Source organism: Peromyscus californicus, unplaced genomic scaffold, assembly GCF_007827085.1.
Source record: "Peromyscus californicus insignis strain IS unplaced genomic scaffold, ASM782708v3 Scaffold_7__1_contigs__length_154581171, whole genome shotgun sequence".
Taxonomy (NCBI): Eukaryota; Metazoa; Chordata; class Mammalia; order Rodentia; family Cricetidae; genus Peromyscus; species Peromyscus californicus.
In genome coordinates, this window is record NW_026294595.1 from 105,404,367 (window position 1) to 105,428,967 (window position 24,601).

General features: G+C 52.6%; 1 protein-coding gene across 7 annotated transcripts; it reads right to left on the reverse strand.

Moving 5' to 3' along the window:
- Nucleotides 1-1,406: 1,406 nt before the first annotated feature.
- On the reverse strand, nucleotides 1,407-24,597 carry Slc4a11 (solute carrier family 4 member 11). Of its 7 annotated transcripts, XM_052724539.1 has the most exons (20): nucleotides 16,484-16,736; nucleotides 15,301-15,363; nucleotides 11,609-11,773; nucleotides 11,474-11,523; nucleotides 10,989-11,220; nucleotides 10,827-10,908; nucleotides 10,253-10,376; nucleotides 5,329-5,529; nucleotides 5,160-5,253; nucleotides 4,941-5,066; nucleotides 4,748-4,861; nucleotides 4,530-4,662; nucleotides 4,198-4,271; nucleotides 3,303-3,561; nucleotides 3,011-3,117; nucleotides 2,754-2,922; nucleotides 2,495-2,668; nucleotides 2,124-2,319; nucleotides 1,882-2,051; nucleotides 1,407-1,773 (listed from the first exon to the last, which is right to left on the reverse strand). In XM_052724539.1, the coding sequence occupies exons 2-20, from the start codon at nucleotides 15,344-15,346 to the stop codon at nucleotides 1,704-1,706; spliced, it is 2,586 nt and encodes an 861-aa protein (XP_052580499.1). In that variant the 5' UTR covers nucleotides 15,347-15,363; nucleotides 16,484-16,736; the 3' UTR covers nucleotides 1,407-1,703. The 7 variants fall into 7 exon arrangements, with proteins under 7 accessions (XP_052580499.1, XP_052580498.1, XP_052580496.1 ...); XM_052724538.1 differs by lacking the exon at nucleotides 16,484-16,736 and adding an exon at nucleotides 17,810-24,597 and having other exon boundaries at nucleotides 1,407-2,051; XM_052724536.1 differs by having other exon boundaries at nucleotides 1,407-2,051; nucleotides 16,484-16,759.
- Nucleotides 24,598-24,601: the final 4 nt, after the last annotated feature.

Sequence of the window (24,601 nt, forward strand, 5' to 3'; positions counted from 1 at the left end):
TTAAGCCTCAGTCCTGCTCAGCTGTGGATCCTGCATGCTTCGTGATGGAAGTGCCAGGCAAGATGCGCTGGTGCATGGAGTGCACGAGGATGGAACCAGCTTTCTGATTGGACTGGAGGCCCGCTTCACAGGGAGGAAATTCACATCTGGATAGAACCAGCTTTCTGATTGGACTGGAGGCCCGCTTCACAGGGAGGAAATTCACATCTGGATAGAACCAGCTTTCTGATTGGACTGGAGGCCCGCTTCACAGGGAGGAAATTCACATCCGGCACAGGCAACCGTGACTAGGGAAGTCCTAGGCTCCCGTGGAGAGCACGTGCTCTCGACTGGAAAGGTGCTGGCCCATGAGTTTCCTACCACCATTTGGACAGTCTTCTGTTCCTGCTTTTGTCAAGACTTGCCAACAGCTGTGTTCCAGAGACAGAGGAATGACCGAAGGGCACAAGGGTTCGGTACTTTGGAGAATAGTCAGGCATCTCTGTCATACCCCCAGCACTGCCCCAGGCTCAGGGACTCTCGAAGAAGGAATGTAAGGGCTGGAGGAAGACGTGGCGAGTACTCTGTGACTGTCCTCCAGGCCCAACAACTGCTAAGAGAGATCAGTTCACCACTTGGAAAAGATCATCCCAGCTGGGCTTGTTGACTGTTAACAGCCTCCCAGAGAGGTGCAGGGATCTGGAGACCCTCACCCGAGTATCCAGCACCCTCTACCACTCATACCCAACTTCACCCTAAGACGTAGCCTGGGCTAGGGGTGGAGTATACGCAGGAGGGACTAGTGGAGAGAGGCTCCATCGGTGACTCTGGGAAAGTCATCATCCCTGCTAGGTAAAGACTTCCCATATGGCCTTTGAGGGGGAGCACCCCACTCTAAGTAACCCCTCACCTAGTCTCTGTAAGGAAGAACAATAAACTGTCGTTGGGACCTTAGGGAAAGGGGTAGGAGTGGCTTAGTCTCCCCCGGGAAGGAATTTTAGCAACAATGCCAAGTGATTAAGCTGGAAGTATGGCATCTTCTTCCTCCATCAGACTAATCAGCCCGTCGCCCAGTTCTCTCCAAATCACACACTGGCACGTACAGGGCGCCCTGTCCTCGCCCCTAGCCATATCCTGAAGCCACTCTGTTCACCACACCGCACCCTGCTGTACCCAAACCCTGTCTCCTCTGGGTCTTTGTTCCCAGAAAACATCCCTTGCAGGAGCCTCTCAACAGGATGACACAAAAGTCTACTTTGTCTGCGTCTCACAGTTGGGCTGGTGGAGATGACGGCATATAGATGGTACTCAACAAACATCGGCCTTTTATTCTCCTCCCAGGGGGCGTGTTTTCTGTCCCCAAGTCTGGGAGAGCAGCAAAGATGGAGGTAGCATGTTGGAGCACAGAAACAAGACTTTGATTGCATAGAAACAAGACTTTTATTCACTAATGTGCACACAGCAAGTTCCTTATACAATCAAGGAAATGGGCTCTCTCCTGGGCATCAACTCTTTTATCAAAAGAAAATCTACTTTTCTTAGCTCCACCCTGGCAATGTCCCTGACCCTAAACTAAAGGTTAATGGGGTGAGCACACACCACTGGAAACCACAATGCCCCGGGGCTTTAGGCCACAATGAGGACGGGCCAGAGCCACAGGCGGCTCACACCTCCCCTTGCACTGCCACAGAGCAGGCCTGAAAGGATGGGGAAGGTGGCCCTGGTCAGGGTCTGTGCTCAGCATCCATGACATCCAAGTACTTGGCTTCAATGATTCGGGGTAGCAGATTGTAACTGCAGAACAGAGGGAGAGGCAAACTGAGTGGTAGATGGTCATAGCAGGTACCCACTGAGCCCAGCAGCGGGCTGCACCCTCCTGACAGCCACCCAGCCTGGTCATACCGGATCGGAATCATGGCAATCATGATGAGAGGGAAGACCATCTTCATGTAGGGCAGGGAGCTCATGCCGAAGGCACAGAGCAGCAGCAGCTGCAGAATCTGCAGGCCTGTGAAGTAGTGGATCTTCCTTTGGGGCACTCTCCGGACGTAGTGTGTGGGTGGGTATGATGTCTGTGGGCAGCAGCAACCAGGAAGTCAGGGGTGGCTGTGTTCCCACACCCTCTCCCGGGCCCTGGCACCTACCTGCTCCTTGAGCAGCAGGGCCACACGAGAGAAGAGCTGGTTGCCATCCAGGGAGGTGAGCGCAATGTAGAGGAAGAGCCCATAGAGCACAGGCTTGGGGATCCACTGCAGGGGGAAGGGCAGCAGCAGCAGCGAGAGACCCACCAGGACACTGGCGCCCAGCGCGGTCAGCCGGGTCTCCTTAACATTCACTATCCTGCGGGGCCGGAGCACAGGGCTACGTGTGGGTCTAGCTAGGGCGCTACTGCCTCTGAGCCCTTATCTCTAAGCCACATCCTTTCCTACGTCACATGGAGCCCAAGGTTGTCCCCCTCTGACCTTCAGGTCTACCTGGCGCTTGCCCTAGGACCCCAGGGACCACTCATACTCACGTTTCATAAATGTGCCCATTTTCCACACGTTCCTCCACTAAGGCCAGTGCCCGCACATGCAGCGGGGAGTGGGGGTAGGCGGCGTGGATCCAGGGTAGCCCGAATAGAGACAGCCCCGTATTGATGATGGCGAGTAACAGGAGGTCCCAGTGATAGGCAGTGCCCTTCACCAGCCTGACAGAGACGGGCACACATGGACAGAGTCCTGTTGGCTGTCAGAAGTCCGGGACCCTGCCCCTCCTCCCACAGCCCCCAGTACCTGTTCTCTGGTGCATTGACCAGGGCAGCCACCAGGTTCTGCTCAATGAAGAAAAGCAAGGAGAGCAGGAAACCAAGACCCATGGCGCTGCTGATGGCCTTGAAGGACAGAGAGCGGATCTGTGCCATCTCAAAGAGGCTCTCGCTGGGGTTGTATCTGAACTTGCTCACTGCAATAGGGGACAGGCTTGGCCCACTGTTCCCAGGGAGCGAGGCCATGCCATGCCACCCCCAGCTCCTCCGCCCGTTCCAACTCACTCTCAATGTCCTGGAAGCCATAGGAACTGATGAGGGAGAAGGCGAGCACGGCGATGGGCAGGGCACAGTCAGACAGGGTCTCACGCACACATGGGTGCAGGTAGGGGCTGGAGACGATGGGTGCATCAGCGGGGCCGGGGGGGTGCTGGCTGGCCCGTGCCTCCCACCCGGGGGCCCCCTCGTTTCTTTTCAGGGGGTCCTGAGCTAGAGTCTGTATAACCTAGGCGGCTTCAAACTGGAGATCCTCCTGCCTCTGCCTCCCAAGTACTGGGATCCAAAGGTGCCCCCTTACCTTTTCTTGAACTGGTAGAGGGTGTAGCCTAGCCAGAGTGTGCCCAGCATGATGAGGAGGCTGAGGACTGCCGTGGCCTGGCCCGAGTGTGTGCTGCTGGGGCTGCTGGCTGTGGCCATCTCTATGGTGCTGTCCCAGAGGCTGGTGTTGGGCGCACTGTGGAGGCTGGTGTTGGGGCTTCTGCCAACGCCCAACAAGCTTGCCAAGGATGAAGTTCTTTTTGTGTGGTAGTGGTGACCATAGTAGTACTTCCAGAAGACTGTGGGACGAGCCAACAGGCCTAAGCCATCTGGGATCTGGGAGGTTGGAGCCTAGCTTCCTTATTGATATAGGGTGGAGGGGTGTCCTAAGGGAGGTGGGGATACTGAAGGGAAGGAAAGGGGCCATAATGGGAGAGAGCTTCTAAGGGGAAACAAGGGGAATAGGAGAGAGCTCTGGCCTTCTCAGTCAACCAGGAACCGCCTGTCCGTCCGTCCGTCCGTCCGTCTGTCTACCCTTTGTCTCCCAAGTCTGCTACTGCCTCTGCTGTAGCTGACACCGTGCCCTGCCTGGCCCAGTGCCTCTGTCCCCTCTCTGGCTTTGCCTGGAGAAGCTCTTCCCCTTCATCACCGCATGGTGCTGCTGCTGTGCCAGCCACAGCTCCTCCAGCACCTCTGCCACAGGAAGAACAGCCTTAGCTGGACACCTCCTCCTCTGCCCTGTCAAGCACAGTTGAGAGCCCTCCCACCCCAAGCAGGCCCCTCTCTGGGTCTGCACTCAGTTTTGTTTTGTTTTGTTTTTGAGATAGGGTCTCACGATACAGCCTTAGCTGTCCTCAAACTCAGAGATCCGCCTGCCTCTGCCTCCCGAGTGATAGGATTAAAGGTGTGTGCCGCCACACCTGACTTGTACTCACTTTTGACCATGCCCTTGACGGCATCCAGCACAAACGTGATGGAAATGAAGAGGGCAATGATTTCCTCTGTTGACCTGCAAAGAGGTGATATGCCTCAAGATGTGTGTGTGTGTGTGTGTGTGTGTGTGTGTGTGTGTGTGTGCATTGGGGGGCAGTATTTAAAGAAAAGGTTTCCCTGAGCTCTTGTATGGACCATCGCCATCAAAGAGTGCTCCCCCACTCTCAATAAGTCCACCTTGGCCTACGGAGAGCACACTATCTATTCTGGGGTTATAAGGCCTTGGCATGAGGCTGACCCACACCCCCAGACACTGCAGCCCAGGACTAGTCACCTCTTAAAGAGATTCATAAGCAGGCTGAGGTTGAGGAAGGCATAAAGCGCGAGGAAGAAACTGTTCCACAGGCCCGTCCATGCATAGAAGGAGTTGAAGTCCAGGTTGTAGTCATCGCAGATGACTCGGATCACTGCAGACAAGGGGCAGGATGTGCAGTCAGGGCTGGGATGGGCTCCAGGGCCTTGGCACCATCTCCCATTTCAACCCCACTGTACCCTGGATGTAGATGGCCAGGGGCGCGGTTGTCAGCAGTATTACCAGTGGCTGCCCAGAGAAGAGTGCATACAAGAGGCCTCCGATGCTCTGCCCAGCTATGGTCTTCTGCACATCTGTGGAGGTGGTAAGTTCAGGGGTCACCCCAGCCCAGGGTCCTGCCTGGCACATCCCTACTGCCCCCGAGCCCCTCACCGATGGCTCCGTTCGTGTTCTCATCATTGAGGGATCCAAAAGCAATCGTTGGCAGGAGGCAGGCAAAATAGAGGAAAAGCGTGGTGGTGACGTATTTGCCCACAGTCTTGCCTTTCCCGATGAGGCCTAGGAATGCAGGACAGACAGCATTTGCTGCAGACGCAGGACACGCGCACTGGCCTCATGGCCTGAAAGGCTGAGGTCTGGCTGGGCACCTACCATCGGTGAAGTCCAGTGGGTACACCGGGAACCTGTGCATGATGTCCACCCAGATGCCCTTTCCAAAAGGGAAAAAGTCCTTGCACTTGGGGGGCTGGGAGAAAGGGCAGAATGTGTTAGTTCTGGTTGACCCGCGCCCCTGCCACCACACCCCACCTCTATTCTGTACCTGATGGTGTTTGTGAGTATGGAGGGAGCTCATGCTGTGGCCCTTGGCTCTTGGCATCATGGTGAGCAGCTGTCTTTGGTGCACCAGAGCCTCCTTGAATTCCTCCTCTGTGCGGGTCTTGAGGAGCTTCTGGCGGAAGGTGATGTCCGAGAACATGGTGGCAAAGGTGCGTGCCACCTCCATCGCAGTCTTGGTGCTTTTCTGGGAACAGAAGGGGGTACGGTTACACCCCCAGCTCCGGTAGCAGGGGAAAGCCTGTCTTTGCCGAGTGCCATCACGCACAGGCAACCGGCAGCAGGTCCTGTTTCCCTAAGCTCAGACATGGATGCACCTTGCCACTATTCCTACTGGGAGCTGCTGTGGATCTCATGGTTTCCTTTTTCCTTTTTACCTTTTTTTTTTTTTTTTTTTTTTTTTTTTTTTTTTTTTAAAGATTTATTTATTTATTATGTACACAGAAGAGGGTACCAGATCTCATTACAGATGGTTGTAAGCCACCATATGGGTGCTGGGAATTGAACTCAGGACCTCAGGACCTCTGGAAGAACAGTCGGTGCTCTTAACCTCTGAGCCATCTCTCCAGCCCCTTTTTACCTTTTTTATTTGGTTTTTCCAGACAGGGTTTCTCTGTGCATAGCCCTGCCTGTCCTGGATCTCACTCTGTAGACCAGGCTGGCTTCAAACTCACAGAGATCCACCTGGCTCTGCCTCCCGAGTTCTGGGACCAAAGGTGTGCACCACTACTGCCTGGCTCCATTTTAACATTTTAAAATAATTTATTTATTCATATCTTATGTGCATTGGTGTTTTGCCTGCATGTATGCCTGTGTGGAGGTGTCAGATCCTCTGCAACTGGAGTTACAGACAGTTATAAGCTGCCATGTGGGTGCTGGAAGAGCAGTCAGTGCTCTTAACCACTGAACCATCTCTCCAGCTAGTGTTTTTCTTTCTTGTTTGTTTGTTTGAGATAAGGTCACATTCTGTAGACCAGGCTGGTCTAGAACTATGGCATTCTTCCTACCTCAGCTTCCCAAGTCTTGGGGTTACAGACCAGTCACCATGCCTGGCTTAGTATTTTTCTTCGAACTGAGACATTAACATTGTCCTGAGCAAGAAAAGGGTTTGAGCACAAACATGAAACCACATGGAGCAAAACTGCCAAGGGCCGTGGGTGTATACAGCAGGTGACAACTAGCGTTTGACAAGTCGACCCACCAGACATAAAACTCCCTGATGGGGAGCCCCACCTGGCAAAGTCGTGGGGTCACTGGCTGTGGAAACTGGTTGTTTTCTGTCTGTGACTTTCTCAGGTGCACCATTAGACCTCCCTATAAGAACGGCTGTGGGCTTCCTTCCACAGTCCATTGGCTGTGTGTTTTACATCTTTGGGCATACGTATAGCTGTGGATGATCAGGTTAGGAGTTCTGTGTAAGCTGTATTAATTCTGATGTATAGAAATAATACCAGGATATTCTTCTTCACTGACACAGGAAAGTAACACTATTCTCAGTCTCAAAGACAGCTAATTTTAGACTTCAGAACAAATTCAAAACAGACTAAACTGTCCTTGCAGAAAATACACAAAGACTAATTCCCAGGTTTTGTTTATTGCTAAAGCAAGGCCAGGCTGTTTACACTGAGATATAGCTCCCTGCAGCAGCTCTCTTTCTGCCATGGACCCCGACGGCTCAAGGTTCAGCCAATTGTTTACTGTCTGGGACCCCTCACCAACTTAGAGCTGCGTGCATGGGTCAGTGTGACATAACCAGCCTAAGAGAAGCTACGTGACTTATCTTGTGTATTGAGAATGGGTAGGGCCCTGAAAACGTAACTTACAATTGTCCAGAGTTTGGCTGTGGGAGAGCAGCGGTGGTGTGGAGAGATGGCTGTGTAGAACTGCTGCAGAATGTGAGTGAAGTGTGTGTGTGTGTGTGTGTGTGTGTGTGTGTGTGTGTGTGTGTGTGTGTATTGCTGAGTGAGAGATGAAGAAGAATCATGAGAGAAGTGTGAGGAAGTGAGTGGGGGAAAGAGTGAGTAAAGAGTGAGTGCATAATGTAAAAGAAGGCGTGTGAGTGAGTGTGAGAGAGAGCTGTGTGAAAGAGCTGCTGCTACACAGAGGAGCTGTGCCCGGGAACTGTAGAAAGCGCTGTATGGTGACAGAGCTGTGTAAATGAGATGTTTAGCTGTGGCTGGGTGGAGATTTGTAGCCGTGTGGAGACAAAGAAGATGAAGCTGTATAGAAAAGAGATGTAGAAGAGAAATGTATGTAAAAGAAAGATGTGTAGCCATGTGAAAAATACATACGTATGTAAAGATATGTAGCTGTGTGGAAAGAGTCAGAGACCATTCTTTTTTTTTTTGTTTTTCGAGACAGGGTTTCTCTGTGTAGCTTTGCGCCTTTCCTGGAACTCGCTTTGGAGACCAGGCTGGCCTCGAACTCACAGAGATCCGCCTGGCTCTGCCTCCCGAGTGCTGGGATTAAAGGCGTGCGCCACCACCGCCCGGCCAGAGACCATTCTTAAGTTGAAGTAAAAGAGAACGTTATCATCAGAAAGCGTGTGTTTCCTTATTTCCCCCTCAGATAGAAAAGGTCTAGCCCTCCGATACATAAGAAGTTTTCCTAAACCCTGGCTGCCTCCGTGGATTTTCTTGCATTACCCTGGAGGCGGCCTTGGAGCAGGCTCTCCATAAGGTTACCGATACAAAACACATTCCTGATGTCTGTTGGCTTGTCTGACGTTGAAAGGGGATCCAGGCCCATCACACCTTATTCTCTTACCTGACCATGGTCAAATGTTAGGAGTTAGATATGAAGTGTCCCCCTAAAGACAGTTGACCCCCAGCTGATGGGTCTAATCATGGGGAGGTAACTGGGTTCTGAGGGCTCCGACCTCATTGATGGATTCATGCACTGACATTAAAATTTCATGGCATTACTGAGAAGGGGTGGAAACGAGAATGTGGGCCTTGGTCTGAGGAAGCAGGTTGTTGGGAAGTGCTCCTTAGAAGAGGGAATCATTTCCCAGGACCTTTCCCCCACTTTTGGGGAGATGCTGGGGACCAAGCTCGGAGCCTCATGTATGCTCTGGCAGCCTGCTGCCGCTGAGCCGTAGACACAGTCTCTCCTCGTTCCCTCTGCCTTTTGGTTGCCATGAGGTCATCAGCTCTGTTCCCTCATCATAGCACTTCCCATCACGACATTCTGCTCTGCTCCAAAGCCGTGGAGCCGGCCGCGGACTGAAACCCTGAGCTGAAGTAGACCTTCTCTCCTTCAAGTCGTGTCTCTGAATTCTCAGACTCAGGGCAGCAGCCCAAGCTGCGCCTACTGGGTGTTCCTGAGCAGGAACTCCACGCTGGGTGCAGCCTGACTTGCCTCAAGTGATACGGGTACTAAGGCTATTGCCCCTTCCAGCTGTTCTGGCCACACTGCCGGCTGCCACTCCCTCTAACTCATGATGCGCAGCATATCTATAAGACTACTGGCAGGGAAGTAGTACCCAGAGAATCCGGAGAAGGTATCCCGCACCAGAGTCAGGCAGTTATCAAAAAGCTAACGAGCCGGGCGGTGGTGGCGCACGCCTTTAATCCCAGCACTCGGGAGGCAGAGCCAGGCGGATCTCTGTGAGTTCGAGGCCAGCCTGGGCTACCAAGTGAGTTCCAGGAAAGGCGCAAAGCTACACAGAGAAACCCTGTCTCGAAAAACCAAAAAAAAAAAAAAAAAAAAAAAAAAGCTAACGAAAAGGGATGTTGTGGAGAAGGCCTGTAAAACCAGCACTGGGAAGGCAGAAGGATACAGAGTTCAAGGCCAGCCACCAGTCTGTTTTAAAGAACTAAAGGAGGGTAGAGGTGTGGGTCAGTGATAGAGCACCTGCCCTCATGTGTACATGAGGGCCCTGGGGTCCATCCCCAGCCTTGGGGACAAACAGTGCAGTAGCTAATGAAAGCTTAAATATTAAGGCCCTTCCACAGCTTTGGGCAGAGAATTACAGTTCCCTATTCAGGATTTTAAACCTTTTGCCTTATTGAGAAAACTCCTAGACTGGACCAGCTACAGCTTCCATAAAAGCAGGGTATCCAGCCCGGGTGGTGGTGGTAGCGCACACCTTTAATCCCAGCACTCGGGAGGCAGAGGCAGACCTCCATGAGTTTGAGGCCAGGCTAGTCTACAGAGCAAGTTCCAGGAGAGCCAAGGTTACACAGAGAAACCCTGTCTCAAAAAACAAAACACACACACACACACACACACACACACACACACACACACACACACACAAAAAAAAAAAAAAAAAGAACAGCAAACAAACAAACAAAAAACCAAAAAGAGCGAGGTATCCTTGCCCAGGTAGCATAAGGCCCAAGGAGCGCAGCGGGTCCTTGTCCAGCAAATCATGAAGGAGGAATACCGGTGGGAAGGCAGCCAAAGAATGGCCCAACGCAGCCGGGCGGTGGTGGTGCACGCCTTTAATCCCAGCACTCGGGAGGCAGAGCCAGGCGGATCTCTGTGAGTTCGAGGCCAGCCTGGGCTACCGAGTGAGTTTCAGGAAAGGCGCAAAGCTACACAGAGGAAACCCTGTCTCAAAAAAACCAAAACCAAAACCAAAACCAACCAACCAAACAAACAAAAAATGGCCCAATGCACGTAGTCATTATATTGGGACTTGAATCCACAGCCTTGGACATGCTGAGTCCACGCCTTGCCACCACCAATCTACCCTGCCAGCCGCCTGAATTTGGCATTGTAAAAAAGCATTTCTTTTCAGTAAGAAAGCCAACTTTTTGAGCATTTCCAGGGAAATTTCAGATGCACAGGGACTTGGCAAAAGCATCTCTAATAAACATCGGATAGAGAGGAAGAGCAGGGATGAGAAGCCAGGAGAGATGTTTCCAAGGTAACGGCAGGGCAACCTGGAGCCCGACACTCACCATCTTGGGCGGGGCCAGCACCAGAATGACAAAGCGGACCTCACAGGAGTTCTCCCCCCAGTTCTGTGGTCGAACCAGGCGGCTGATGCACACATGCCTCTTCTGCAGGGCCTTCATGGTGCAGCTGGGTGACAGAGGAGAGGAAAAGGACAGCTGCCACCCTCAGGTGCGGAGGCTGCCGCCACCCTGCGGAGCCTGCAACGGAGGCTACCAGGGGAAAACAAAAAGACCGCATGGGGGCTGGAGAGATGGCTTGGCCGTAAAGAGCACTGGCTGCTCTCGCAGGGGAGCAGAGTTCAAGTCCCAGCATCCACCTGGTAGCTAATAGCACATCAGGAACTCTGGTGTCTGTGGCATGGATGTGGTGCTCATATATACATGGACACACAATACCCACACACATTTAAAAAAAAAAAAAAAACAAGATCAACTAGGACAGAGTGCCTCTATCCTCTTGTCCCAAACTGGAGGTGCCACCACAGTTGTGTTACTTGTCTCTGCAGGGACATGAGACACCTGGCTAGCGCCAGGGTAACGGCAGGGGACCAGGTGTGGGGGTAGGATGGTAACTCACATGATGCAGAGCCATGACTGCTGGTACTGTACCCCTCTGACAGTGGCGGTGACTCCCTGGATGGTGTCTGACAGCAGGTGGACTAAGGACGGAGGAAGGGACACAGGAGAGTCAGCTGCCCCAGCCACACTGTCACGTGCCAGGGCAGGGAGAGGGCCTCACCTTTACTCTCCATGGGGGCCCCCGCGTCTGTAAAGAGCTTGGCCATGAGCAGGTCCAGGTCACAGTCAGGTTCCGCGTGGTTGGGGTCCTGGGCGAAGCGGTTCAGCATGGTCCGAAGCACGTCATCCAGGGAGGTAGCTGTCTCGTTCAGGATGATGCTGGCCTGGGCCAAGAAGCCATCCAGGTCCCGGTGTGCACGGACCTCCTCCTCAAAGTTCTTTAACTTCAGATACTGTAGGGATGCCAAGTGCAGACCACACAGCCTCTGAGTTAGACCATTGTCTCTCTTGCCCCCACATGCCCTCCATAATGGTCTATGAATGTCCCTGCCCACCAGGAACAATATATCTAGGAGAGAAGGTTCGGGCTTGGGCTAGTATGAGAGGAATGCCCAGGAACATGGGGACAGCGTGGCAGATATAGAGGAATCAGCTCTCTTAAACCCTACCTGGAGACCCAGCACAGCCCTGCAGGATGGGCCTCACCTTGCGGGAGGTGTGTAGGAGCACACAGCCACCAGCTGCAGCTTCTAAGTCTAGAGGAACGGGAAGAAAGCTCAGGATGCTGCCCCAGCTCTTCAGGGCTCCTTAGCAGCGCAGGGCCACCTCAAGTCCCCATACCAGATTTGGAGGGCTGCACCTCGAGGTTGACATTGACAAAAAACCGGATGCTCTCGCCAGACACGATGGAGGAGTTGACGGTGTCAAAGACCTCGTCCCCCAGGCTGTCTTCCCGAACTTCAGGGGTATCATCCGTGTCATTCCTGAAGTAGCCCAGAGCTGCCGCTGTCACCGGGAGAGACCATCTATCAGTGCTACACATCATAAGGTAGGTTCTAAGTCCCCGGCATGGGTACTTCTGCTCCATCTCCTGAGTGCATCCCTGATGGTAAGAGGCCTTCCACCAGTCAAGGAGAGAGCTTTGGTTAACAGAAGCAGAAATGCTGGTCCTGCCTGGCCCAGACAGCCGGCACACAGAGCTGAAGGCCCTGCCCAGTGATCTTCTGTACCATTTTTCAGCTCCCCCCTCCCCCGCCCGAGACAAGGTTTCTCCATTTTTTCAGCTTTTTTTTTTTTTTTTTTTTTTTTTTTTGGTTTTTCGAGACAGGGTTTCTCTGTGTAGCTTTGCGCCTCTCCTGGAACTCACTCGGTAGCCCAGGCTGGCCTCGAACTCACAGAGATCCGCCTGGCTCTGCCTCCCGAGTGCTGGGATTAAAGGCGTGCGCCACCACCGCCCGGCTCATTTTTTCAGCTTTAAGAACCAGGGCTCTGCTGTAACTGTATCATTCTGACCCTTCAGCTTAAATTTAATCCTAGCATTTGGCAAACAGAGGCAGACAGATCTCTGTGAGTTCAAGGGCAGCCTGGTCTACATGTAGAGTTGGAGGCCAGCACATGCCTATAATGTAGAACTCAGGAGGCTGAGGCAGAAACATCAAGAGTTTAAGGCTAGCTTGGGCTACACAATGAGGCCCAGTCTAAACAGGAAAACAAAACCAACAAACAAAAACAACTTTAAGGCAACGCCGCACACCTTTAATCCCAGAACTCAGGAGACAGAGGCAGGCAGATCTCTGTGAGTTCAAGGCCAGCCTGGTCTACAGAGCGAGTTCCAAGACAGCCAGGGCTGTTACACAAAGAAACCCTGTTGCAAAAAAACCAAACCAAACAAACAAACACATCCAACTTTGAGCAAGTGGCTCATTCCTGTAGAGCCCAGCACTTGGAAAACTGAGGCAGAAAGACTGCATGAGTTCCAGGCCAACCTGGGCTACATTTCAAAATATAAAAAAGTGGGGCTTATGAGATGGGTCAGTGGTTAAGCACATGCTGCTTAGTCACGAGAACAGGAGTTCAGATCCTGATCCGACACCAGTGCTGGGTAGCTCACAAACGCTTCTAACTGCAGCTCCAAGGGACCCGACATTGTCTTCTAGCCTCATACACATAAGCACTTACACAAACACACGCTCAAATAAAAAGTCTGTATTGCCGTGCGGAGGGCAGTGGTGGCACACACCTTTAACCCCACCACTCAGGAGGCAGCAGGCAGGTGGTCTACGGAGTGAGTTCCAGGACAGCCAGGGCTACAAAGCGAAACTCTGTCTTGAAAAACCATGTACTGAACGTGTGTGTGTCTGTGTGTGTGTGTGTGTCTGTGTGTGTGTGTGTCTGTGTGTGTGTGTGTGTGTGTGTGTGTGTGTGAAAAATAAACAAAAGACTGCTTTCTTTCAGAGTTCTCAGGCTGAGAACCCCAGGGAAGGTGAAGTTGCTACAGATCCAAATGACCCGCGCTCCCACCCCACCCCTGCCTCACTGGTACAGGGCTTCCAGTCTCTCCTCCCAGGGAGGGCAGGTGAGACTGAGGGAAGAGCATCAAGGCTGAGACTCAGTTCAGCAGTTGAAAATACCCAGGAGGCAAGAAAGCCTGCGAACCAGCCAGAAGATAGAAGGTCTCCTTAGTCGGGTTCCCACCACGCCCCTTCCAAACTGCAGCAGGAACTCCTGAGCACAGGAGTTGCAGTCACTCCTGCAGGCTTCCACCACCCTAACATGCAAATGTCTCTTTTCCCTGCAGCCCTGAAAAAATCACAGCCTGAGCCAGCCTGTTATCCTTCCTCTAGGCCAGTCTCAGACTCTCTCCATCTCTCCCTGGGCCAGATAGCTAGGGCCATAGGCATGCCCACTCTTGTTCTATAAGCTAGCTAAGTGTCTCTCCCTTCAGGGCCGTCCTCAGGCTCATTTGGCACGCTCTTCCTAGAGCTCGACCTCTTTGTCAGCCCAGCCAGAATCTCTCTCAGACCGACCTGTAGCTCCACATTTGGGGACACTTTTAGGAAAGAGGCCTTTGTAAGCCAGACCCCACTAGCCACTGACAAACACCTGCACAGGGACAGGGACAGGGACAGGTCAGTGGCATGTCCACACCTGCCAGCCAGTGACTTACCCTGACTCACTTCCACTCCTGCCCTTCAGCTTCCTTTGCACATCCCAGGCCTTGTACCTCGATATCCTGAGCTCACGACCTGATGATCACCCCACCCCATCTCCAGGCCGGGGACTACGGAGCCAAAAAATCATCCTCCTTGCCTTTACTGTGGAGGACATGGTAAACACCCTCCTTAATGCAAGCCTGCCTTATTTAAAACTACTTGGGCTGGGGAGGAGAGCCAGGTAGCACAGCCCTGTTAAAGAGCCAAGAGGATCCAAAGTTCAGTTATCCTCAGCTACATGGTGAGCCAGAGGCCAGCCTGGGCTACATGAGACCCACCAGCCAGGCTCAGTTTTGTTTCTGCAGCCATTCTCAATCCAGTATTTCCTTCTCTACCTGGAGCTCTATCTTTTCTTAGCCTTGGCTCGCCGACCCCTTAGGTCTTTGCAGGTTACCACGCCATTCTCCAGAGCATAGCTACAAAGCTCAGCTGCCAGCCAGCACCTCGACACAATGAGTCCTCCTGCCCTGGGCACCTGGGTGAAAACACGTCACCAGGATGCCTAAACACTGTACCACTGAACAACACAGGAGAGCTGGGGATGCAGCCCAGTGTGTGTAGAGTATGTGCCTAATGTGTGAAACCCAGAGTTCAAGCCCCAGTACCCTATAAACCCGGCCTGGAGGTGAAAGCTTGTAATCTTTTTGTTTGTTTGTTTGTTTTTCGAGACAGGGTTTTCTATGTGTAGTTTTGGTGCCTGTCCTGGCTCTAGTTCTGTAGACCAGGCTGGCCTCGAACTCACAGAGATCCTCCTGGCTCTGCCTCCTGAGTGCTGCGATCAAAGGCGTGCGCCACCACTGTCCAGCCGGTAATGGGAAACTCAAGCTCATATTTGGCTACATAGGGAGTTTTAGGCCAACCTAGGCTACGTGTGATTTTTTTTTTCTCGTACAAAACCAAATTAAAAAACAAAACAAAACACAAAGAAACCTTGGGCAGACACAGATAGGCAGCATGGACCCAAATGCAGGGAAGAAGCTGGAGCAGTTGAAGCAGGGAAAACTGCAGCCTCTCTCTCCGGGGTTAAATGGGGACAGTCAAAGCGTGCATAGCATGTAGTCTAGCCTAAAGCTGGCCAGACACGCAGGGCCCCGGAACAGGGGACCACAGGAGAAAACAGCAAATGGTGTGGCTAGCCATCTGCCCACCCAGGACTTCAGCACGCCTATCAGCTGCCCACCCAGCAAGCCACACAGCCTCCAGAAGGGCGCTAACCACTCCACGGGGCTACACAAGTGGCTTCTGCCGCGTACTTGTTGGCAGACGAATGGGTTGAGTTCCCTAGAGAGTTCTGATCATGGAAGCTTTCTAGATACACACCTGAGAAGTATTCACTGGAGTCCTCAAGGTGTCCATTCTGTGACATGGCCAAAGGACAGTCTTCTACAAGGAAAGCCAAAGAATTGACACCAGCCCCATGGACCACCCCCGGACAGTCTCCTGTACCCTCTTCAACTCAGCCCACCCCACCCCTGCTGACTCCTTATCCTTCCTAGGAACGCATATCAGGCCAAGAGGCAGGGGTCCGAGTACTACGGAGGGGACCCTGCAGTATCTGGGGAGGCCAGTCTTCATTTAGGGTGCTAATCCCTTAGTCCGTCTACTAGGGACTGACTAGGTATGTGAAGGGCGCGAAGGGTGCTTTCTCAGGTCATTTCATCACTAAATCGTCATCAGTACTCAGCTCATTAACCCGAGCATCTCTGACTGAACCGAATCCAGACAGCTCTGGAAGGAAGCAGCTAGAACCCGCCACGCCCAGCACTTTGGGGTGAGGGAGTGTCCATGAGCCTCTCCTCAGATCTGCCCTGGTCCCAGAGGCCACACATGCCCATCTCCGGAGCAATTTTCCCGTCCTCCCCAATCGTCAGGGGGTCCGCCTGGGGGACCGACCCAGCAACTGCCTCCATCCCATGGCGTCACCGTGGTCCTGGGCCGCCAAAGAGGAGCCATTGACCCAGAAAGAAGGGGCGGAGTGGGTATGCAGAACACACTGAGGTTTGAGGTACTATCCGGATGTTTGTGCGAGGAAGGACTCACTGGAGGGGCCGCATACGAGAAAGGGACGTGGTCCACACTCGCGGACCCTGAGAATGAGGGGATGGGCAGGATTCGGAGGCACTAGGGGAGGTAGCGGAGGAGAACAAACCACACCCAGGAGCAGGTGAGCCGCCGGCCAAACCCGGCTCTGGTGGGTGACTCCAGGCGGTGGCGCGCACTCGCAAGCGCCGCCCTGCCCACTTCCTAGTTCCCCACCCTCCGCGTCGCCGGTTACGTTATCTTTCATTCAAGCACTGAAGGTGTGTCTAGACGGCGAACGCAGAACAAGTAACAACGGGATGCCCACGGCGTGCCCGGCCGCCCCTTGCCGCGAGCACCGGGGACCCGGGCCGCCTTCGGTGGAACCCTGCCGCCGGAGGCGCGAAGCCGGCACAGCCTCTCGGACCCCCGGGTCTGCGCTGGAACACACGCCTGCCTGGTGGCCGCGGCCCGGGCTTCTCACCCGGGACTCCGCCGTTCCGGGCGTTCCGGGCGGGCTCGCGGAGGGGAGCCGGTGACACGGTCGCGAGCCGCGCCGCGGTCCTAACCGTGCGGCGGAAGGCCGCTTCCAGCCGAGGTCGCGCCCTCACCCGCGAGGTCTGCTCCCGATCGGTGGCGGCTCGCGTGCGCAGGCCCAGGCGTCGTGGAGCGCGGGCCCGGGAGGGACTCGCAAGCGTCGGAGCAGCCCCCACCGCACTACTCGATCGCGCCCCGAAGGTCCCCGCGCGTCCGCTTTAAAAGCGTGGCGGGACTCCGCCCCCACCTTCGCCCAGCGCCACTGCCAGCCACGCCCGCGGGCTTCAGAGCCGCCCCAACCCGCCCTTGCCGCGCCCCCCGCCGCCAGGGCGGTCCCCAACCCCCGCCCACGCTGCTTTGTGCACTTGCCCGTGGGCTAGCGCCCTAAGCCGCCCCCGCTCCTCCTGCCGGCGCCCGCCCTGGGTTCCTCATCCCTCTCTCAGGTTAAGTAAGAGGCGGCCTGGTCTCTGGAGAGCGGGTTGTGGTGAGTTCTGGCAAGTACGAGGAGCACCTCTTTTCCCTCACCCCACTCCAGCCCCCCACCACCCCCGCCCGAATCTTCGTGGCTTGCAAGTAAGTGATTCTACGGTACGAGGCCTGACTCTGGAGCACACACCTAAGCAAAGCACCATTCTCCAGCCACCCCTCTGCCCCTCCGCGATAGGCTCAGCACAGCGTTCTCATAAATGTCGCTCTACCGTGAAAGGGGGCATGCAGGGCAGGGAGGCATTTGGAGTGTTGCGGGGATTTGTATATTGATAGGTATGATGAGCCAGGCTGGTATTAGGAGCGAAAGTGTGGAGGGCATGGAAGTCTCCACTTCTCACACGCACGCTATTCCAGGATCCCCCGCTCCCAGAACCCCGATGACTCAGGGAGAGCCTCATGCTGCTTTTGTTGGGGTGAAGCAAGCCCTGGGAGGAGAAGCCGCAGGCCATGTCGCTCCACCTATCCATAGGACCTCCTCTGGGTATCTTCTCACTGGAGCTCCAGCCCTATAGACGCTCGCTCGTGGAGTTGCAGGATGGGGGTTCAGGAAAGCTGAAGAACCAACCAGGTAGGATGGCAGGCCCGGGGCCTGGATCCATCTTTCACCCCAGGCACTCTCTCCCAATACCTGGTTGTTCTAATCCTGCTATTCCAGGAAACCTCTGGAGACTGGAGGGGGAACAACTTCCCCAACTCTCCTGAGGAGAAAGGGACGCATTGCCCCCGTGCATGCCTGTGACCCCCTCTGCACCTGACTCTGATTCAGAGAAACTGAGGCTCTGACCTTTCCCGCTTCAGCCTGAGGCCGTGTGTCAAGACCGGTTTCCTTAAGGCTTTCCCACCTGCCCTCTGATGAGCAGACCCGAGGCTGTGGACAAACAGATGCTAAAGTCTTCCTGCCTTTGCCTCACTGGGTGATGATATGAGCAGGCAGGCTGAGGGACCCCAAAATACGCACACACATTCTCATACCCCGCCCCAGCCTCTGACGTCACTGCGTTCTAGGCAGTGTCTAATGACTTTCCAAGCACCTTAAGCTCTGCCTGCCCGTTGCCACTTTTAGAATCTGGGGTGAGAAGCAACCATTTAGTATTTCATTAGAAAAAAATAAAACCAACCAGGCAGCGGTGGGGCTCACCTTTAACCCCAGCACTTGGGAGGCAGGGGCAGGCAGATTTCTCTGAGTTTGAGGCCAGCCTGGTCTACAGAAGTGAGTGGACAGCCAGGGCTACACAGAGAAACCCTGTCTCAAAAAACCACAATAAACCAACAAAGACAGATGTGGTAGCACATGCCTTTAATCCCAGCACTCGGGAGGCAGAGGCAGGCGGATCTCTCTAAGTTTGAGGCCAGCCTGGTCTACAGAGCAAGTTCCAGGCCAGCCAGAACTACATAGTGAGATCTTATCTTTAAAAAAACAAACAAACAGGGGGCTAGAGAGATGGCTCAGTGGGTAAGAGCACTGATTGTTGTTCTTCTAGAGGACCCAGGTTCAATTCCCAGCACCCACGTGGCAGTTCACAACTGTCTGTAACTCCAGGTCCAGGGGTCCTGCTTCATTCATACCAATCAATGCACATAAAATAAAGCTAAATTATAAAACAACAACAACAAAAATAACAAACAAACCAAAACCAACAAAGCATAAGGGTGGAGAGACTGCTCACTAGTTAAGAACACTTACTGCTCTTGTAGGGGGCCTGGGTTTGGTTCTCAGCACCCACATGGTGGCTCACGACTACTTGTAACACCACTTCTGATGCCTGTACCCCAGGCAAAGGCAGAGGCAGAAGGATTAGCAAGTTTAGGATCATCTTTACCTACACAGAGTCTGGCACCATCCTGACCTCTAGAGGCACACACAGCGCATGTATGTAATATGCAGGCAACACATTTATACACATAAAATAAAAATAGGTCAAAAAATACAATGTGACTCGGCAGGTAGAGGCTCTTGCCAAGCCTAACAACTTGAATTCAATCCCAGGAGCCCACACGTGGAAGGACGGAGCCTACTCTCTCAAGTCGCCCTTGACCCTCCACATGCCCCCTGGCACATGCGTCTCTCCAAAGAATAAAGAGCTTTCATAAATAAGGGGGGGGGGGACAGCTTCGAGAAGGCTCGTTGTGTAGAGGGGCTTGCCATGCAAGCCTGGTGACCTGGGGTCAGTCCCTGGAGCCCACGTAGAGGTGTGTGTGGGGGGACTGACTCGAGAACTGCCTTCTGAGACAGGCACGCAGCTCCTTCAAACCACAAAGTCACCGAACTCCCAATCAGATCCAGGAGCACATGCTGCCTTTTCAAAACAGCTTGAATTGGGCCCATTTGCAGCTCCAGCCATGTCTACTCTGTGGCCGTCTACCCAGCATGCTCCTGTCCCTCTGTCAGCCACTTTTCCTTCTGGTGGCTTCCCTCACTGGTGGCCTGGGGAAGTGGGGCTGTTCTACAAGCCGGCTGCAGCCGGTCCCCAGCCTCATCCTACACCACCTGCTCCTGGGGATGTTACTCTACCTGCAGGGACTGCCACAGACCCTCCACCATGACCGGCTCCTTCCTGCCTCGAAGCCTCAGGAGCTTTGACATGACCCATTCACTCTTCAAGCCTCAGAGACTTTTCGTTCATCTTACCTCCTCAAGTTAAACTCCTGCCTTCCCTGGCAGACTCTCTTGGTCCCTGGGTGGGAACACTGCCATTCATTCTTTCTACCTGTTGTCTGGTTCCATCTCCCTGGCTACATGTGAGCACCTGACAGCAGGTCTGTATGTTTGTCCTGCAAGGGCACAGCGTGGGAATAAAAGATGCGTAATGAACTGATGTTTTGAATACCCGTCAGTGTCTCCCTATATGCATATTCAGTCTCATGTTGGGCTTTTATGTCTAAATGGCTTGTTAGGGAAAGAGTCTAAACAAAGATGAAGCCAGTTCTGGCCTACACCTGTCATACCTGGTGGTATTTCAAGCCAATGATTCCTTCACTTCCACTTAGGTACAGCTTGCCAGCTGTACCCCAGGCAGAGGCAGAAGGATAAGCAAGTTTAGGATCATCTTTACCTACACAGAGTCTGGCACCATCCCGAAATACGTGAAACCCTGTCTCAGAAACAGTGTCGGCAGGCATGGAGGCACAGGCCTTTAATCCCAGCACTCAGGGAGGCAGAGGCAGGTGGATCTCTGAGTTCGAGGCCAGCCTGGTCTACAGAGTGAGTTCCAGGACAGCCAGGGCCACACAGAGAAACCCTGTCTTGAAAAAACAAACAAGAACTAAAATAAACAGAAACAAAAATGTTAAAGTGGAGATTTGTGTGTGTGCGTGAGGGGGATTTGTGGATGTGCACTTACAAAGACAGGCACTTATGTGGACAGTGACAAGCACGGAGGCCAGAGGTCAACCTTGCCTGTTGAAACTGAAGTGCTGTCTACCTTGCCTTTGAGAAAGGTCTCTTATTGGTACCTGAGGTCACCAGTTAAGCTAGGGTGCTTAGCTGGTCAGAATCTGGCTGCCTCCACTTCCCAGTCAACAGTGGGTTACCAGTCCAAGATAGGATTTGTTTTTTACGTGGGTGCTCTGGAGAGAACCTGGTCCCCCGTGCTTGCAAAGCAAACGTATTACCGGCTGACCTGTCTGTCTCCCCAGTCCCCGGAAATGAGTCTTTTCAGCTAGAAAATTCCATGAAGATTTCGTCTCAAACGGAAAGTCTGCCTTATCAATCCATCTTTCCTTTTTCCTGTGGTCCTGTTTCTCTATTATTTGTACATTCACCCGGGCATGAAACTTCAGAGATGCAATTTCTCAAAACGTGAAACAATGAGAAGGAAAAACTTCAGCTTCTTTACTGACACAGGAAAAGCAGCAGTCACTGTGGGGTAGCACACTCAGACTGTCAGCTTGGTTCTTTTCCCCTTTGCGGATTTTCACTTACAGGATGAAATATAAAAATCTCTGCGCCTCACACCATCTGTTTTAAGCCGATCTGATCAATTTAGCAATTCAGAGAGTCCTTGAAGAGGGAGAGGAGAATAACTTGTTGATCAACACATTTATTTTTCTTCAGATTTTTGGAGGATGAAACATGTCTGGCATTGTTTCAGAACATAGTGTTTTTTTCCATTTGGGCTTTTTCCACTTTTACCTTCAAGTCATCCCCTTGGCTTTATCTGGTCACTGTCTTGTCATCAACGGTCCCTGCAAAATGGCTCTGTTTGGTACACTTGTTACCACCCCCCACCTGGAGCAGCAGAGGCCCCTGCCTCCCCCAGATAAGTCTGTTTTAAAGGGAAAAAGATTGTCCAGTAGGCTCCCCCAGGACACTGGTGCACTGGGTGTACAAGTGAATTACAAAGTCAAGTAGTGGTGGCCTTTTCTCTATTTGTGGGGTGGTGGTGAATTGTTTGACCCAGGCCTATAAGACCCTGGCAGGCTGGAACTCGCTATCTAGATGAAACTGGCCTTCAACTCAGAGATCCACTTACTTGTGCCTCCCAAGTGCTGGAATTAAAGGCATGTGCCACCATGCCTGGCTAATTTTAATGTGCAGAATACTAACAATTATTTTTGTATTTATTGCGTGTGTTTGCCTACATGTGTATCTCCACCATGTTGATGCCTGGTGCCTGTAGAAATGAGAAGAGAGCGTTGGATCCCCTGGGACTGGTTAGATGCTTGTGAGCCATCATGTTGGTGCTGGGATTTGAACCTGGGTCTTCTGCAAGAGCAACAAGTGCTCTTAACCACTGAACCATCTCTAACAGTCCTCGCTATTATGTTTTGAGACAGGGTCTCACGTGGCCCAGATTGGTTTTAAACTCTGTGCTGTGGAGGATAACCTTGAAGTCCTGGTCTACCTTCCTCTGCCACCCAAGTGCTGGGATTACAAGTGTGTGCCACTATACCCTATTTATTCAGTGTTAAGGGTGGGACCCAGGACTTCTTGCATGCTAGGCTAGTACTCTTATCAACTAAGCTGCAACCCTAGCCTGAGAATTATTTTTTGATGTGTCTGTGCTCATGTGCATGCATGTGTGTGCAGGCCAGTTGGAGAACGTTTCTTTCCCGCCCAACAGTTCCCAAGTAACTGACATGGAGGCTGAATATTAAGTATAAACCCTCGGCCAATAGCGCGGGCTTGTTACTAGCGAACTCTTACATTTAAATTAACTCATATTTCTCATCTATGCTTTGCCAGGTGGCTTGGTACCTTCTCTCAGTACGGCATGCTCATCTTGCTTCTCTTCATCTGTTCAAGACACCTCAGCTCTGCCCTTCTTCCCATCATTCTCCATTTGTCTCTCTCACCTAACCTTACTCTGCCTGGCTCTAGGCCAGTCAGCTTCTTTAGTAAACCAATCACCGTGACGTACATTCAGAGTGTAAGAGAATACCCCACACAGGCCAGGGGACCGCCTTCCTCTGTCAAGTTCATCAGTGCCGAGCCCGATAGTCTCTTACCTCCTGGAACTTGCCAAGTCGGCTAGGCTGGCTGACTGGCTGGCTCCATCTCCCAGAGCTGGTGTTCTAAGCACGTGCCACGACACCCAGATTTAATTCTTTTATTTTTTATGTCTTTTGAGTGTTTTGTCTGCATGTGTATCTGTGCATCACTTGTGTGGCTGGTGCCTGTGGATGCCAGAAGGAGGTGTTGGATCTCCTGGAACTGGAGTTACAAATGGTTGAGAGCTGCTATGTGGGTGCTGGGGATCAAATCCAGGTTCTCTGGAACGGGAGCCATCTCTCCCTAATACTCTAGATGGCCGAAGAGCCACCTCTTCGGCCCAGATTTTAAAACTTGAGTTCTGGGGATCAAACGGAGGTCCTTAGACTAAGCCATTCTGAGAGTTTCATACAATGTATTTTATTATATTCTCCCCCCTTCCCCTCCTACTCACCCGACTTTATGTTCTCTCACTTGAAAAACGAAAATGAAAACAGAAAGCACACACGTCTTGTGCAATGACTTGTCTGGTCTGCTAACTCCTCCCGCCATAGTGTAGTAAAGACAAAGGCTCATACAGCCAAGGCTGACCTCAAACTCCTGACCCTCCGGCCCTGTTACTTGGATTACAGGTGTGTACCACCCTGTCTAGCTTTAGAATGTTTTTAAAGTTTTCCTTTCCTTGGTCAGAAGTCATTATAATCATCAGCACAATGAAAAAAACAAACAAAAACCCCTTGCTTTCCTAATAACTTGTACTAGAAAAGACTATCAGAAAACAATGTTTATGAAAATCACTCGGGTGTATCTGACTCATAATTAAGCTTTGAAGTGGCTTACTGGAGATGTGCAATGGTGGCCTAGAAGCAAGCCCTGACACTTACGTTCCTTCCCACCCAATCTTCCTGGAACTTGGGCCTCTAGTCTGCAAGATGTGAGGCAGGAGACTTGGGGGCACGGTTACTGCTGTGACCCTTTCCCCCGCTCTACCAGACTTTCCGTGTGCTGTGGCATTAAACTCCCAAGCCCTCTGCTACAGCCCTCTGCACCGCTTTAGAAAGCCAGCCCTTAGCTCTTCTTTGGGCCATCGCCCAAAGCTGCCCCCGGGGCACTTTCCTTTGCCTCAGGTCCTGTGGGTATGACAGGAAGCAGTAGCTGTAAGGAGCAGACTGCCTGGAGAGCTGTCCCTCTACGGTCAGCTCTTTTCCCTTGGGGATGAGAGGGCAGATGAGAGCCATGGGAGGCCGGGGCCATGTGGTCCCAACCCCATGCCAGTTCCTGGTGTTCCTCTAGTGCTGCCAGTACTTGGGCCAACTTTGGAAGCTCTTTAGAGTCTGTGCTTCCACGGCCCCACTCCAGAGGCTCTTCCAGACTCAACGAGATGAGGCCAGTGTCCCTACTGCTGTGCCAGTTACTCTGCCTGTTGGTGACTTAGGGGCTCGAATTGAGAAAGTGAGAGTGAGGGGCAAGCCCACAGAGCTTGTAAAGGGAGCTGATCAACCTGTGAAGGCACTGTTGGTCAGGGTTGGGTGAATAAGCATGATGACACATGCCTATAAACCTACTACTTATGAGAACAGAACAATAAGGAGTTCTAGGCCAGCCTCTGTTACATAGCAAGTTTGAGGCCGGCCTGGGCTACAGGACATCCTATTTCAAAGAAAAGAACAGGGCTGGAGAGATGGCTCAGCGGTTAAGAGCACTGGCTGCTCTTCCAAAGGTCCTGAGTTCAATTCCCAGCAACCACATGGTGGCTCACAACAATCTGTAATGAGATCTGGTGCCCTCTTCTGGCGGGCAGACATGGGGGCAGAACAGTGTATACATAATAAATAAATAAATGTTAAAGAAAAGAAAAAAAGAGAGAAAAGAACAACAAAAAGGAGGGTGGAGGGCCTGGGGGTGTAGATGATTGATGGAGCCATGTGCCCAGCGTGATCCACCCTGAGCCTTGCAAAAAAACAAAGCAGGAGGTGGAGAGGCGTGGGCAGGGAGCCCTTGGGAGGTGGGGGTGGGCACTTTTCTTTGGGACAGTCAGTTTTGTGGACCTCGTCTCCAGTTCCTGGGGCTCCTCAAGTGTATAAGGGTGGGTGACTGTGTGATGTGAGTTTTACCCTCTGTGGGGATTCCAAGTGTGAGCTTCAA